We start from the raw sequence: 15,668 nt of genomic DNA, 5'->3' as shown, positions 1-15,668 counted from the left end.
ATTTTCTGTTTCTATTTTTGATCTGCAGCATCCCGCAGTCGCTTGCCTTCAATCGTTTTTTATTTTTGGGTTGGTCAGTTTGTGAACTTGTCAAGAACGTTGCTTTCACGAGGCATATCGAGACGTCAATCTGTATTTCAAAAATTTGTCCGAACTGGTTAACAGAGTGCGAGCCGCGTTGCTTTTTGTCAGTCCGACAAGGGTGAGATTGTTTATGGGATATCCATCACGGGGCCCTCGTCAGTGGGCTTGAAGCATCTGAAAGTGTTGCGCAATTCTCTCCTTCATGACTGGTTTTTTATTGAGCTGCGTCGTTATTGAAAGGAGTGCAGTGTGTAGTCACAAGTCCTTGTGGTTGAACAAGGTACAGGAAGACCCAGTTGAAGAGCGGAAGAAAATAACTCGCATGATAAGAAAAAAAGGCAAGCTGCATCCTCCTCCAAAAAGAAAGTGATTTTAATAGTCCTTAAATCATACCAGTCATATTAAGTAGCTTAATAAAGACACAAACGGGCAGAGTAAAGGACACTTTTGTTGATCATATCTAAGTGCAAATTAACTCTGATAAGATCATTTGCCTATTTAACTTGTTGGAGTCACTTCATGGGGTTCGGAGCACTTCCTGTCATGTGATCTTTTTTAAAAAAAAATTTGCCTTATTTTTGACTCCAGCCCTGGTGACAAAAAGCACAGCTTTGACTTTGTAATTTGCATTTCGTTATTAAGCTGCCTAATGTAAGTCGTAATTGCATTTACGCCATCCTCGCATCACACCCAAAGTGTAATGCGGTGAATTGCTTTTGGAAGGCCGCGCTCTGAGAGCAACAAGTCGCGAAGCCACCACGGTTATTGCTTTTGTTTGCTGCGTTTCTCTCAAGATAACAATCTGCTACGAGTTTCATCGATGCAAATCCTCTCTGCTGCCTTGTGCAGGGCTGAGCCCAGATAATCGGTGTGGTGTAACTATTCTGAAGGAGAACATTAAAGAGGTGACACCATTGCGATGAGGAATTCAGATCAGTCACCGTATCCTGGGGTGTCGGTTTGCTCAGAAATGGCTGCAGTTTGCCATCGTTTTCATCACAAGATGATTTGGGTTGCCACCGCGATACATGTCTCACCTTATATTTGTGTTTGTGTTTTTTCTTAAACAGTAACGGTACAAATAACAAGATGAATGGTGCAATAGATCACTCGGACCAGCCAGACCCAGATGCCATTAAGATGTTTGTTGGCCAGATCCCACGATCTTGGTCGGAAAAAGAGCTAAAGGAACTGTTTGAGCCGTACGGAACAGTCTACCAGATCAACGTCCTCCGAGATCGCAGCCAGAACCCGCCACAGAGCAAAGGTACAGAGTTTGCTTTCATTGTCCAGTCACCCTCTCTGTTGGGAGAAGGACTGTAGATGTGTGCCTCATGGGGCAGTTTTATCATCCTAATTTCTTAACATTTCCGCAGATCAGTGTTATGTGACTTGCGTGGCATGGACTGGGTTAAGTTGTGAGATCCGCGCACTTGATTTGAAATGCATGATTTTCAAAACATCTGGGAATAAAATGCAGAGTCAAGGAAACCTTATTGCCATTCTTTGATAAATGCTCAACGATGCTAGGTTACAGTGAAGACCACTGCGAAGTCTATGCATTAGATTGAAGGAGTGCTGATGGAGGTCTGGGGAGCGGCTACGTTGTATTGAAAGGGCGCTGAGGTCAGGCAGCTCCTTCAGGACATTACAACCAATGAAATGTGTGTGATGTAGGAAACATGGCAGCCAATTAGCACACAGCAAGCTCCCACTCACAAACGGCAACGAAATACGTGACCATGTGATCTGTTTTAGCTGCAAATTGAGGAGCAAACGTTGGGCAGACTGCCCCTGTGGTTCTGTGAATAGGGCTGTTGGAGCATCTGCGTCTACCTGAGAGGGCCTTCTTCCAAAGAAGGCAGAGGGACCTGGGTGTCCTTGTGCATGAATCGCAAAAAGTTGATTTGCAGGTGCAGCAGGTAATTAAGAAGGCAGATGGAACTTTGACCTTCAGCGCGAGAGGGATGGAGTTTAAAAACGGGGAGGTTATGTTGCAGCTGTATAAGATGCTGGCGAGGCCACATCTGGACTACTATGTACAGTTTTGGTCTCCTTGAGAAAGGATATACTGGCGCTGGAGGGGATGCAGAGGAGATTCACTAGGTTGATTCCAGAGTTGAGAGGGTTGGCTTGTGAGGAGAGGCTGAGTAGATTGGGGCTATATTCATTGGAATTCAGAAGAATGAGGGGGGATCTTATATCGAAACATATAAGATTATGACAGGAATAGATAAGATAGAAACAGGGTGGTTATTTCCACTGATGGGTGAAACTAGAACTAGAGGGCATGGCCTTAAAATAAGGGGGAGCAGATTTAGGACTGAGTTGAGAAGCAACTTCTTCACACAAAGGGTTGTGAATCTGTGGAATTCCCCGCCCAGTGAAATAGTTGAGGCTACCTCATTGAATGTTTTTAAGGCAAGGATAGATAAATTTTTGAACAGCAAAGGGATTAAAGGTTAGAGTGAGTCAGCGATAAGTGGAGTTGAGTCCATGAAAAGATCAGCCATGATCTTATTGAATGGCGGAGCAGGCTGGAGGGGCCTGATGGCCTACTCTTGCTCCTAGTTCTTATGTATTCCAACTCCTTTGATATGGGGCTGAAGTGTCAGTCAATATCAATAACTCAAATCTCCAGAGTGAAGGATGAACCCACAGCCTTTTGACTGAGTGCTATTACCGAGCCACAGCTAACAATTAACTGAAGGAGCATTAAAGTTGAATAGTGCTTTCGCTGTGGCTTAGTTGGTTGCACTCTCACTTCTGAGTCACACAGTTCCGGGTTCAGATCTTAAAGGCACGAAATAAAACCTGACTCTCCACTGGAGTGCTGAGGAAGTGCTGCACTGTTGAAGGTGCTGTTTTTTGGATGAGAGGTTAAAACGAGGCTGCTGCTGCCTGCTCCAATGGCAGTAAAAGATTCCACTGCGTTGTTTTGAAGATGAGAAGAGAGTTGTCCCTTGTTTTATGGCCCACGTTTAACCCTCAACCCAAATGAAACCAAATTATCTGCTCGTTATCACATTGCTGCTTGTGGGAGCTTGCTGTGCACAAATTGGCTGCTGTGTTTCCTACATTACGGGGCTGGCTCCACTTCAAAAACCTGATTGGCTGGAAAGCTCTTTGAGACGTTCTCTGGTCATGAGAAGTGCTATATAAATGCAGATCTTTCTTATTGTTTTGAGTCAGTTGTCTCACAACACCAGGTTAAAGTCCGATAGGTTTATTTGGAAGCACGAGCTTTCGGAACACCACTGTTGGACTTTAACTTGGTGTTATGAGATGACTTGGTGTGCCCACTCCAGTCCAACGCTGGTATCTCCACATCTTGTTTCATTGAAACCTATAAGTTAGAGCAACTAATGACATCCCCATGTGTTTTGCTCTACCCACCCCTTTATTTTCGCGTCTTTCATTCGTGTTACTCTGAATGCCCTGGAGACGAAGCCCATTTCCCTTGGATATATCTTCAAGGCACCAAGCCCTTACTGAACCATCCAAGGACATTTTCAGGGAAGAACTTAGATTTCTCAGGAATGTAAGCTGCTTTCGGGAGCGTACATGAGCTTGCATACAATGGACGGATCTAGTTGAGAGCACTGACAATCTTAAGGCCATCGCTATCCTGTCATCCTGGTCTCGCTTCTTTTAAGCCCCTTTCAGTGCAGGTTTAGCGCTGAAATGTCGACAACGTGTCCCGCTGGAGCTTAAAATAATAGTGGAATCGCTGGCGCCCCTCCAGCAGCAAGATTCCAGCCTCTTGCTGTCATAGCAGGTGACCCAGTGTATAATTACGCTGGTTCATGATCTAGTTATGTAACTCGCGATGTCATTTTGCTGTATTATTGGCAGACAGCATGTGCCGCTCCCAATCTTCCCTGTGGGTGCGACAGACCCAATGCAAGGAGCCAGACAGTGCCCATGTTTGGCAGTGGAATTGTAGATTTTAGGGAATGTCCCCCTGTCACTGCACCGCCTCCTGCACACATCACCCAGCCTGTCCTGACCATTTTGGGTAAGGCATTAGTTGCGTGTCACATTATCAGATTGTAGCAAGGAAAGAAATTGTGTTTATGTTGCATCTTAGCAATTTGGAACCAAATACTTTATTTCCACGCCTCCCATTTAAAATGCAAGTCGCTGTTGTTAGGCAGTCATTGGGCCAAGGGCAAGGTCAATCTACATGATGAGCGGTTTGATTATCAGTTCTCTGGCAGTGTTGGTTGAGGGCTGAATGCTAAGAAATAGGATCAGGAGGAGGCCATATGGCCCATCGAGCCCTTTCCTGCCATTCAGTATGATCGTGGCTGATCTTGGGGGCATCAACTGCCCTTTCCCCGCGTCCCTTGATTCCTCAAGACCAAAAATCCGCCTATCCCAACCTGCAACATATTCAACAATGGACCACCCACAACCTGGGGCGGGTGGAAAATTACAAAGATTTACAATCTGGATAGTCAGGTGCTCCCCCCGGTGTAGAAAAGTCAAGTACTAGGGGGTGTAGGTTTAAGGTGTGTAGGGAAAAGTTTAGAGGAGATGTGCGAGGCAAATCTTTTACACGGAGGGTGGTGAATGCCTGGAACGTTTTACCTGGCGAGGTGGTGGAAGCAGGTACAATAGTGGCATTCAAGGGGCAACTTGATGAATAGGATGGGAATGGAAGGATACAGACTCCGAAGTGCATACGGTTTTAGATTAGGCAGGCATCATGATTGGTGCAGGCCTGGAGGGCGTTTGGGCCTGTTCCTGTGCTGTACTGCTCTTTGTTTTTTGTTTTTCCTTCAAGTAAAGAAACTTCTCCTCGAGTGAGTACTAAATGATCAACCTCTTATCCTTTGAATGTGTCCCTTGGTTCTAGATCCCCCAGTCAGAGCAAACAACTCTTAGTATCTACTCTAACAAGCCTCCTCGTAATACTGTATGTTTCAATGAGATCGCCCCCTCATTCTTCTAAACTCCAGAGAATGCAGAGCCAATTTTCTCAACCCCTCACTGTAGCACAGCCCCCTCATCTCAGGGACCAGTCTAATGAACTTTCACTCCAATGCAAGTATATCCCTCCTTAAATATGGAAACCAAAAGTGCACACGGTATTCTAGGTGTGGTCTGAAAGGCCTAGATGTGCGCATGGAGAGCTCGATTCCACTAGTGGGAGAGGCTAGAACTCGAGGGCACAAACTCAGATTGACGGGACACTCCTTTAAAACTGAGACGAGGAGGAATTTCTTCAGCCAGAGGGTGGTGAATCTGTGGAATTCATTGCCACAGAGGACTGCAGAGGCCAGGTCATTGAGATAGATAGGTTCTTGATCAATAAGGGGATCAAGGGTTATGGGGAGAAGGCAGGAGAATGGGGATGAGAATCATATCAACCATGCTTGAATGGCAGAGCAAGACTCAATGGGCCGAATGGCCTTATTCTTCTCCTGTATCTTGTGGTCTCAGTTCTTTATTCTTATTCTGCAATAAAGGTCAACATGCCATTGCTTTCCAAATTGCTTGTTGTACTTACATGCAGGCATTTTATGTTCCTTGTATGAGTATACACAAGTCTCATGGAACATTTACAAGTTTAAAAAAAATTCTGCTTTTCTCTTCTTATGACCATAGTGAATAACCTCACACTTGCCCACATTGTACTCTGCCACCTTGTTGCCCGCTCACTTAATCTGTCTATATCTCTCTTTAGCCTTTTTGTGTCCTTCTCACAGCTTGCTTTTCCCGCCTAGCTTTACGTAATCTAGAAATTTACTCACGTTATTCTTCCCTTTTGACCAAGTCATTAATGTGGATTGTAAATAGTTGAGATCGCAATACTTGATCCTTGCATCACTCGCAGCCCGCCAACTTGAAAGTGCCCCAATTTTGCCTACTATCTGCTTCTTGTCCACTAACCAATCCTCCCGTGCTAATATATCAGCCCCGATGAGCCTTTATCTTGTATATTATTAACCTTTTGTTGGTGCTTTATTGAATGAATTTTGGAAATCCAAGTATATTTTGATGTATTGCATCTAGTGATTTCCTTTTATTCTCCTCTATTAGTTACATCATCAAAAAATTGAATACATTTGTCAAAAAAGGATTTCTCTTTCATAAAACCATGTTGACTTTGCCTGATCATTATATACTTTTCTAAGTGTGGTGTCAAGCTTTCATTAATAGTAGACTCCAACATTTTCCAGCTGACTGATGTCAGGCTAACTGTCTTCCTCACTCTCCCTCTTTTTCTAAGCAGCGATGTTACATCAGCTAGCTTTCACTCAGCTGGGACAGTTTGAGAGTCCAAAGAATTTAGAATAATCCTGGTCCATTATCTCTGCGACCATCTCTTAGAACCCGAGAATGTAAGCCATCAGATCCTGTAAGGGATTTTAATTGGATACTTGTCCCTTGAGTTTCCCCAGTATTTTTTCTCTGCTGATATTAATCACCTTGATTTCCTCATTCTTAACCCCTCTGTTACTCTCTCTTCCTTTTACATAAATTGTGACTTCTACCATGGAGAAATTTGTTCAATGTCTCTGCTATTTCCCAATTCCATTTCTTTATTTTGTTTATTATTGTTACAAGTAGGCTCATATTAACACTGCAACAAAGTTACTGTGAAAATCCCCTCGTTGCCACATTCCAGCACCCGTTTGGGTACACTGAGGGAGAATTTAACACAGCCAATGCACCTAACTAGCACGTTTTTCAGACTGTGGGAGGAAACAGGACAAAACCCACGGAGACATGGGGAGAACGTGCAGACTGTGCACAGACAGTGATCCAAGCCAGGAATCAAACCCGGGTCCCTGGCGCTGTGAGGCAGCAGTGCTAACTACCATGCTTTCCATGATAATTTCGCTGATCTCTGCATGTAAGAGATCAACATTTATTTTAGCTAATACTCTCCTATTTATATACTTGTAAATGCTCTTGTCAGTTTTTTTTACTCCTGGCTAGTTTACTGTCAGGCCGTTTGCTTTGATTCTCTTCAGAGTGGGACGTGGGATCTTTAATGCTCATGTTGACAGTGCCTAAATGTAGTGCCATCATCTCCGGCAATGCTTACGAATGTTGTACTGAATTGGAAGACTAGATGATGTGCTCAGATCCACAGTGTCTTCAATCCACTCAACAGCCTTCTGGGCTAAGAGTCATGATGGCACAGTGGTTAGCACTCCTGCCTCATAGCGCCAGGGTCCCAGGTTCAATTCCAGCCTCGGGTCACTGCCTGTGTGGAGTCTGCACGTTCTCCCCATGTCTGCGTGGGTTTCCTATGGGCACTCCAGTTTCCTCCCACAGTCCAAAGATGTGCGGGTTAGGTTGATTGGCCATGGTGAAGTGACTCTTGTGTCAGGGTGATTAGCGGGGTAGATGCAGATGTTGCAGGAATAGGGCTTGGGTGAGATTGTGGTCAGTCCAGACTCGATGGGCTAAATGGCCTCCTGCACTGTAGGGATTCTGTGATTCCATGAGGTAGGAGTGACCTAAACCAGCACCAGATAGATCAGTGGAATGGAGTAACTCTCCAAACTAAAAAAACAGCTTTATTTATGTAGCATCTTTTAACCTAGTGAAAGCTGCTTCACAGGAGCGTTATCAGATCAATTTTGGCACGGAGCCACGTGCTACATTAGGACTGCTGACCAACTCGGTCAGACGGGTGGGACTTAAAAGAGGAAACCAGGATGTAGAGACAGAGATGGTCAAGGAGACAATTCCAAAGATTAGAATCTAGGCTTGGCCGCCAGTGGTGGGGCAGTTAAAGTCAGGGATATGCAAGAGGCAAGAATTGGACAAATGCAGACCCCTGAAATCCTATCTCTCGGGAGGCGGAGTGAGCAGTTGATGGCCATATTGTACCACTAAAGCATTGTCCTTGAACAGACACAGTCAGTTAAGTGACCAAAATGGCTTCCTGTCGAGGGGCTGAAACCCACCCGGAGAGGTGGGTGTGCCCTGCTGCCTTCTGGGATTGCAATCGTTCTGGCAGCAGGTAAGCCAGCAACAGTGATTGGATGCAATCTGAATGCAGCAGTGAGGGTGCGAGAGGAAGAAGAAAAGGTTCTTGTTTTCTAGGTAGCACCCTGGGACACTGGGTCAGATGCCGATGGCAATATTTCAGGTGACACAAGACCTTTCGCGTTTTCATTTCTGTCAGTGAGAAGCGAAGCCAGGACAAAAATTCAAAAATCGTTAAAGACCAAGATGGATCTCCAGAGGGTAAGAGTCTATCAGGAGTGGCACTTACCCTCAAGGTACCTTCCCTTTAATGCATATCCAAGGATTACATTGTACTTATTACATTTTACATCCAGCCAGTCTGTAATTTTGTAATAAAAAATCTGTCTTTGTACTTTGCATTGAAGTAAATCGACTGAATTAGATTACATTTCCATCTCATTACACTTGTTCAATCAAGAAAATTTCACATGACAGCCTAAATATAGGTTTTGTGATAGTGGAAAATTGACAATCGCCCTTTTGTTTTTTTTAAATGTGTGGCACGCAGACAGCTGACAGACTGTCCCGTGGAGTGGGAACTCGTGTCTGATCTGCTGTTTTCACCACTCATGGGTCCCTATTCTCAGCCAAGTTGTGAATGTGGTCAAAAGAGATGTCAGATAATTTATTGTACTTTGCAGATTATAGTTTATACATTGCGTGATGAGATGTATTCAGAGACATTTAATTTAATGCATAAGGTACAGTGTATACCTTATTGACTGTAGTGTATAATGTAGAGCCGGATGTATGGTGTTATATAAGTGCAGGTTGCTTTAATAACCAGTTTAATTAGCAACTCTGCCTTCAGCAACCTCTGTGCTAAACTCTGGAATTCCCTCCTTAAACGTCGTTATCACTTTCTCAGCTCCTTTAAGACTCTTGTAAAAAACCTATCAATTTAGCTAAACTTTGGCTTTCTGTTCTACTATCTCCTTATGTATGTCAGTATCCAATCTTAGGCTGATTACCCTCCAGTGCAGTATCTTGGGATGTTTTACTGGGTTACAAAAGCCATATCAATGCAATTTGTGATCATGTATACTCGTGTCATTCCTACTGCTGGAATCAAACTGGTGTTCACAGGAAGGTGCCATGTGTACTTTCAGCAAATGCTGGCACGATTGGCACTGCTGCCCCACAGCGCCAGGGATCTGGATTCGATTCCACTGTCTGTGCCGAGTCTGCACATTCTTCCTGTGTCTGCGTGGGTTTCCTCCGGGCGCTCTGGTTTCCTCCCACAGTCTAAAAGATGTGCGGGTTAGGTGCTAAATCCTTCCTCAGTGTAACCGAACACACATCAGAGTGTGGCGACTGTGGTGTTAATATAGGCTTATATTAATAAGCTAAATAATAACTAATAAACAATACTAATAAATAAATGAAACTATCTCTTCATAACCTTTCCAGAGATAACAGTCTTCAGTAGCCCAGTTGCAGGAAAATGAGGTGGTCAGTGCTACATGTTCGGCAGGGCCACAGTACAAAAGCTTCATTCTCGTTCCAGTCAAGAGATCACGACGCTCCATTGAATTAATACTTTGTTGCACACCTTCAGGATTTTCTATAAACATGCAGGAATACCACAGATTCTTCCACTTTTGAAATGTTTTATACCTGTAGCAGAAATCCGAAAGATGCCATGTTTGATTGTGCATCTGTGCACCAAATTAGCTAATCTTAGCTGGCAACATGTGGGGTGAGGTAACTCAGAGCTGGGAGTGGGGGTGGTGGACTGAGGATATATCATCATAGGATCCCTACAGTGCAGAAGGAAGCCATTCGGCCCATTGAGTCTGCGCCGATAACAATTCCACCCAGGCCCTAAACCCGTAGCCCCACATATTTACCCCACTAATCCCTCTGACCTGCGCATCCCGGAACGCTAAGGGGCAATGTAGCATGGCCAATGCATCTCTCCCACACATCTTTGGACTGTGGGAGGAAACCGGAGCACCTGAAAGGAAACCCGCACAGACACGGGGAGAACGTGTAAACTCTAGTCACCCGAGCCGGGAACTAAACCTAGCTCCCTGGCACTGAGAGGCAGCAGTGCTAACAACTGTGCCACCGTGCCACCCTGTATCATCCTGGATTCTGACTCTTAATTAATTTCTTCTGGAGGCAATAATTCTGTGGGCATCAAATGAAAACAGGACAGAGATTGGCTTTGATGCCAACTGACATGCACCCTCTTGATGCCATTTGAATAATGCCTAGCTGGCTGGAGGCCATCTTATACCAGTGTGACCACGCACCAGTTTGGTTCACAACTCTCCTGGGGTCGGATTGAAGACAAACACCTCTCGTTTTCAATAGGTTTTTTTTTTGTTAAAGTAATAAATTCCAGCAGGTGTATAATCAGATATATTCTGCAACCTTAATCACAGCTGGAGTCTACAGGGAGTTATAATTCCCAGTTTATTACTATGAAATAAACAATATGACATCTGTCTAAACTAAAGAAAATCAGGCTTGAATCTGTCTCTTCCATGTGTTTAGCAGACTGTCTTTGAGCACCTCCAGTTAAATCCTGATAAAAGCCACTCACATCGCTGGAGGGGCCGAATTAAGTTCTTTTCCACCGTTCCCAGACAAAGCCGTGAGGCGCTGCAGGCTGCCAAGCAAGCCCCTCACGCGGTTTGATTTGTATTCACCTGGTACGTACCGCGGATCTCTTACAGCGAGTCTGACTTGTGCCATCTGTAGTCAGCATCATGGAGCATCCAGGCAAAGTAAGGCTGGTGGGGGCAGACTTCCCTTCTAACCTGACTTGTCGTGGGTACGTGGCAGCCAGTGCCTGATTTGGACTGAGGACGCGAAACATCACCTTTTTTGTTTGTCAGCAACATGCAAGTGTTCACTGATATTAAAAAAAAAATGTGGCCCCCGTAGGTGTGACTACACAGTGCTATGTGGTGGTGAAAATAACTCCTATTGCCTCAGTGAATGCAGCTAACAAGGCACAGGTCTGTATCAGTTAACTAGTTACAGGAGCAGGCCAGTATTCTAAGCTTCCTGTGTGGCTTAGCTCTGCACACAGTCATCCAACTGGGGAGCTTCCTGAGTTGAATTTGCCTCCCGTGTCATGCTGTTGGCTGAGATCCGCTGGTTCGGGTGTAATTCTCTAATACCACAATCGCTGAATTTATTACCTAGCCTTGCGCGTAGAACCATCGAATTTTATAGCACAGGAAAAGGCCCTGGAGTTTCCTTCAAAATAGCGATTCTTCCTTCAAAGGTTCTTGTCTGCCAAGGAAGTTTCTATAATCATAATTTTAAAGAATGATTCTTCATGCTTGGAGGAGTCTGCACGCTTTCCCTGTGTCTGTGTAGGTTTCATAGAATCCCTACAGTACAGAAGGAGGCCATTTGGCCCATCGAGTCTGTACCAATCACAAACCCACTCAGGCCCTATTCCTATAACTCCATACATTTACCCTGCTAATCCTCCTGGTACTCCGGCCAATTTAGCATGGGCAATCAACTGAACCCGCATATTGTGGGGGGAAATCGGAGGATACCTATGCAGACAGGGGGAGAACGTGCAAACTCTACATAGGTCACCCAAGGCTGGATTTAAAGCTGGAACTCTCGCACTGTGAGGCAGCAGTGCTAACCACTGGGCCACTCCTATTTCCTTCTGCACTCAAAAGACATGCTAGCCATTCTAAATTCCCCCTCAGTGGACCCGAACAGGCGCAGGAGTGTGGTGACTAGGGGATTTACACAGTAACTTCATTGCAATGTTAATGTAAGCCGACTTGTGACACTAACAAAAGAAAAGAAATGATGTAGAGGTACGAATCATGGATTTTCAAATGGGGGAGCCTCATTTCATCTAAGACTAAGTTTTTTTTGAGAGAGCTCCAAGCTTTTCCATTGCAATATCGATATTGAGCAAGCTTCATTCTGGATCAGAGGAACTGAAAATGCTGCCTTAGTTTGATATTGTGCTGACCTGTATGAATGTGTGGACTCTAACATGGCAGCTTGCACATCAGACAATGTCTGATAGCTCAGGAAGTTCAGTCATGGTTTCCCTATCTGATTTCCTTATCGGTTGGACAAATTACTGATGGTCCATTCTGTGTAGTGTACAAAACTGCAGATGGAAGATGTAGTTGTCACCATTGAAGAAACTATGCTTAGCTTTGCTGTTTAACTTTGGGGTACATGCTTGAGTCACACTGATTAAACCATCTCCTGGTTTCAGACGTAGACTTTGCTGATTTCTGTTTGGTCAAATATATTTGACCTCATTGTCCCAGACCAAAGACATCAAAAGAAAAATCATTCTTTGCTCCTGTTTGTGATCAACGTCCAGGGATCTGAAGGGAGATCAAATTGGGGTATACATGATAAAAGGTGAGGATCAAGTAGGAGCGGATGCTGCCACTGGTGGGCATTCTAGGACGGGAGGTTATAGTTTTAGGATAAGGGATAGCAAATTTAAAACAGAGCTGAGAAGAAACTACTTCTCCCAAAGGGTTGTGAATTTGTGAAATTCGCTACCCCAAAGTGTGGTGGATGCTGGGACAGTGAATAGATTTAAGGAGGAGTTAGACAGATTTTTAATTGGTAATGGGGTTGAAGGGTTGTTGAGAGAAGGCAGGAAAATGGGGATGAGGAGCAGATCAGAAAGTTGAGGGTTTCTGCCTCCACCACCAACTCAGGCATTCCAGACACCTGCCACCCTTTGTGTAAAAAAAAAAGTTCTTCTTCATATCCCCTCGACATCTACTACCTCTTGTCCTGAACCTTTGTCTCCTAGTTCCAGACACCCACCCATCTGACGAAGGAACAGCCGGTTTTGAAAGCTAGTGGCGTTTGCTACAAATAAACCAGTTGGACTTTAACCTGGTAGTGTGAGACTTCTTACTGTGTTTACTCCAGAATTCTCCACCAAGGGAAACAATGTTATCCTGTCCACTCCATCTCTTCCCCTTATCATTTTGTACACCTCTATCATGTCACCCCTCAGCCTTTTTTGTTCCAAAGAAAATAACCCCAACCCGTCTGATTTCTCCTCAGCTACACTTTTCTAGCCCTGGCAACATTTTTCTAAACAAGACAATCTATCATTGAGATCCTACTGCTGGTGGATCTGAACTCTTAAAGTAAATAGGCAAGTTTAGAAAAGGCGAAAAAGAAATAAGTTCTGGATTCAAATGTAGCCCTCCCTGGCACACAGTGGCAATAGTGCACCGTCTGCAAGATGCAATGCAATAACTTAGCAGTGCTCCTTTGATAGCATCTTCCAATCCACCGAGCAGAATAGTAGCAACTAATGCATGGGACCCCCACCACCTTGCATTCAGTTATTCCTCCAAATCACATGCCATCCTGAGTTGGAACTGTATCCCTGGAATTCCCTCCCTACACCACGTGGACTGCAGCGGTTCACAAAGGCAGCTCACCACCATCTTCCCAAAGGCTATTCAGGATGGGTAACGAATGGGTGACTCCGAACTGCCCTCTGAAATGAACTAGCAAACCACTCAAGGGCAATTAGGGATGGGCAATAAATGCTGATGTTCACACCCTGTAAGTGAACAGAAAAAAAACATTGAAGGCTAAGTTCTTTTTTAAAGTTTATATAATTTGGTTAACAAGGAGGCTTACATTAATACTGTAAGGGTACACTGATGGAGAATTTAGCATGGCCAATGCACCTAACCAAAACGTCTTTCAGACTGTGGGAGGAAACCGGAACATCCGGGGGAAACCCACACCGACATGGGGAGAGTGTGCAGACTCCACATAGACAGTGACCCAAGCCGGGAATCGAACCCGGGTCTCTGGCACTGTGAAACAGCAGTGCTAACCATTGTGCCATCGTGCTGCTCCAGTCTGAATAATGTTGACAGGAAATCCCATAATAAAGTAAAAATACCTTCATAAGTACCTTTTTGGACAGCATTGTGGTATCATACACTCTAAATGATATGCAATGGTTGAATGCAAATTCACGGGCATGCATTAGAAAGGACAAAGAAGGGAAGTCGTGTCTGACAAATTTACTGGAGTTCTATGAGGATGTGTCTAGGGCAGTGGATAGAGGAGAGCCGGTGGATGTGGTCTTTCTGGATTTTCAGAAGGCGTTTGACAAGGTACCTCACAAGAGGTTATTGCAGAAGGTCAGGGGACATGGAGTTGGGGGTAGGGTGTTAGCGTGGATAGAGGATTGGTTGTCAAATAGGAGGCAGAGAGTGGGGGTCAGTGGGTGCTATTCGGATTGGCGGTTGGTGACTAGTGGGGTGCCCCAGGGGTCGGTGCTGGGGCCTCAGCTATTTACCATTTATATAGATGATCTGGAGGAGGGAACCGAGTGCAGGGTGTCGAAATTTGCTGATGACACCAAGATTGGGGGAAAGGCAAATTGTGCGGAGGGTGTGGAGAGTCTGCAGAAGGATCTAGATAGGCTGGGCGAATGGGCCAGGAAATGGCAAATGGAATTTAATGTTGGCAAGTGTGAGGTGGTCCACTTTGGTAGGAAGAATGGTAGGAAGGACTATTACTTACGTGGCGAAAAACTGCAGCAGGCGACGGTGCAGAGGGACCTCGGGGTCCTTGTGCATGAGTCGCAAAAACCCAGCTTGCAGGTGCAGCAGGTGGTCAGGAAGGCGAATGGGATGCTGGCCTTCATAGCGAGGGGGATTGAATATAAAAGTAGGGAGGTCTTGCTGCAGCTGTATAGGGCATTGGTGAGGCCGCAGCTGGAGTACTGTGTGCAGTTTTGGGCGCCGCACCTGCGCAAGGATATTTTGGCCCTGGAGGGAGTGCAGAGGAGGTTTACTAGGCTGATACCGGAGTTGAGGGGATTGAGCTATGAGGAGAGGCTGAATAAACTAGGCTTGTACTCGTTAGAGTTTAGAAGAATGAGGGGAGATCTCATTGAGACGTATAAGATGATGAATGGGATGGATAGGATAGAGGTGGAGAGACTCTTCCCGCTCAAAAAAGACAGTAGGACTAGGGGGCACAGCCTCAAGATAAAGGGGAGGCGGTTTAGAACGGAGTTGAGGAGGAACTTCTTCACTCAAAGGGTGGTGAATCTCTGGAATTCTCTGCCCGTTGAAGTGGTGGAGGCTGCCTCGCTAACTATTTTTAAGAAGCGGGTTGATGGGTTCTTGATAAGAGAGGGGATTAAGGGTTATGGGGAGAGGGCGGGAAAGTGGAACTGAGCCACAACAGATCAGCCATGATCTTATTGAATGGCGGGGCAGGCTCGAAGGGCTAGATGGCCTACTCCTGCTCCTATTTCTTATGTTCTTATGATCACAGACAGCAGGGAACAGTTGAAAGAATGAACAAATATGAAGCCCTTTCAAACATCTCCCTTTGACAATAGTCAGTCACCATGGCCACAATTCTCAAACCAAAGTGAGAAAATAAAATGTACTGTTAGGCCTCCCCAAGTTAACAAAGCAACATTTAGACTTGGCTCAGTGAATGTAGATCTTGTTAATAAGCTGCTACATACACTGGAAATGGAATTTATCTCTGGCCTTTCCACAAAGTTATTGTCAGAGCACACTGGGGGCTCTTGGAATTTTAAAAAAATTCATGGGATGTGGTCATCGCTG

At 45.0% G+C, this 15,668-nt stretch overlaps 1 protein-coding gene across 18 annotated transcripts in view; it reads left to right on the top strand.

The window, feature by feature from the left end:
• The window catches only part of celf2 (cugbp, Elav-like family member 2), a 614,034-nt gene that overhangs the window by 418,107 nt on the left and 180,259 nt on the right, over window positions 1-15,668 (top strand). For 17 of the 18 annotated variants that reach the window (XM_080207682.1, XM_080207689.1, XM_080207685.1 and 14 more), the window contains one exon: window positions 1,155-1,351. In XM_080207682.1, the coding sequence (XP_080063808.1) occupies window positions 1,174-1,351 (178 nt within the window). In that variant the 5' untranslated portion in view covers window positions 1,155-1,173. Of the gene's footprint in view, window positions 1-690; window positions 736-1,154; window positions 1,352-15,668 lie in introns of those variants that run through there. The other variant, XM_080207693.1, reaches the window with a different exon arrangement.

The sequence above is a fragment of the Carcharhinus amblyrhynchos genome, chromosome 19 (assembly GCF_965287045.1).
Source record: "Carcharhinus amblyrhynchos chromosome 19, sCarAmb.v2.hapA, whole genome shotgun sequence".
NCBI classification, from domain to species: Eukaryota; Metazoa; Chordata; class Chondrichthyes; order Carcharhiniformes; family Carcharhinidae; genus Carcharhinus; species Carcharhinus amblyrhynchos.
Note: the sequence above shows the minus strand (reverse complement) of the source record. Positions and strands in the feature narration are given on the sequence as shown.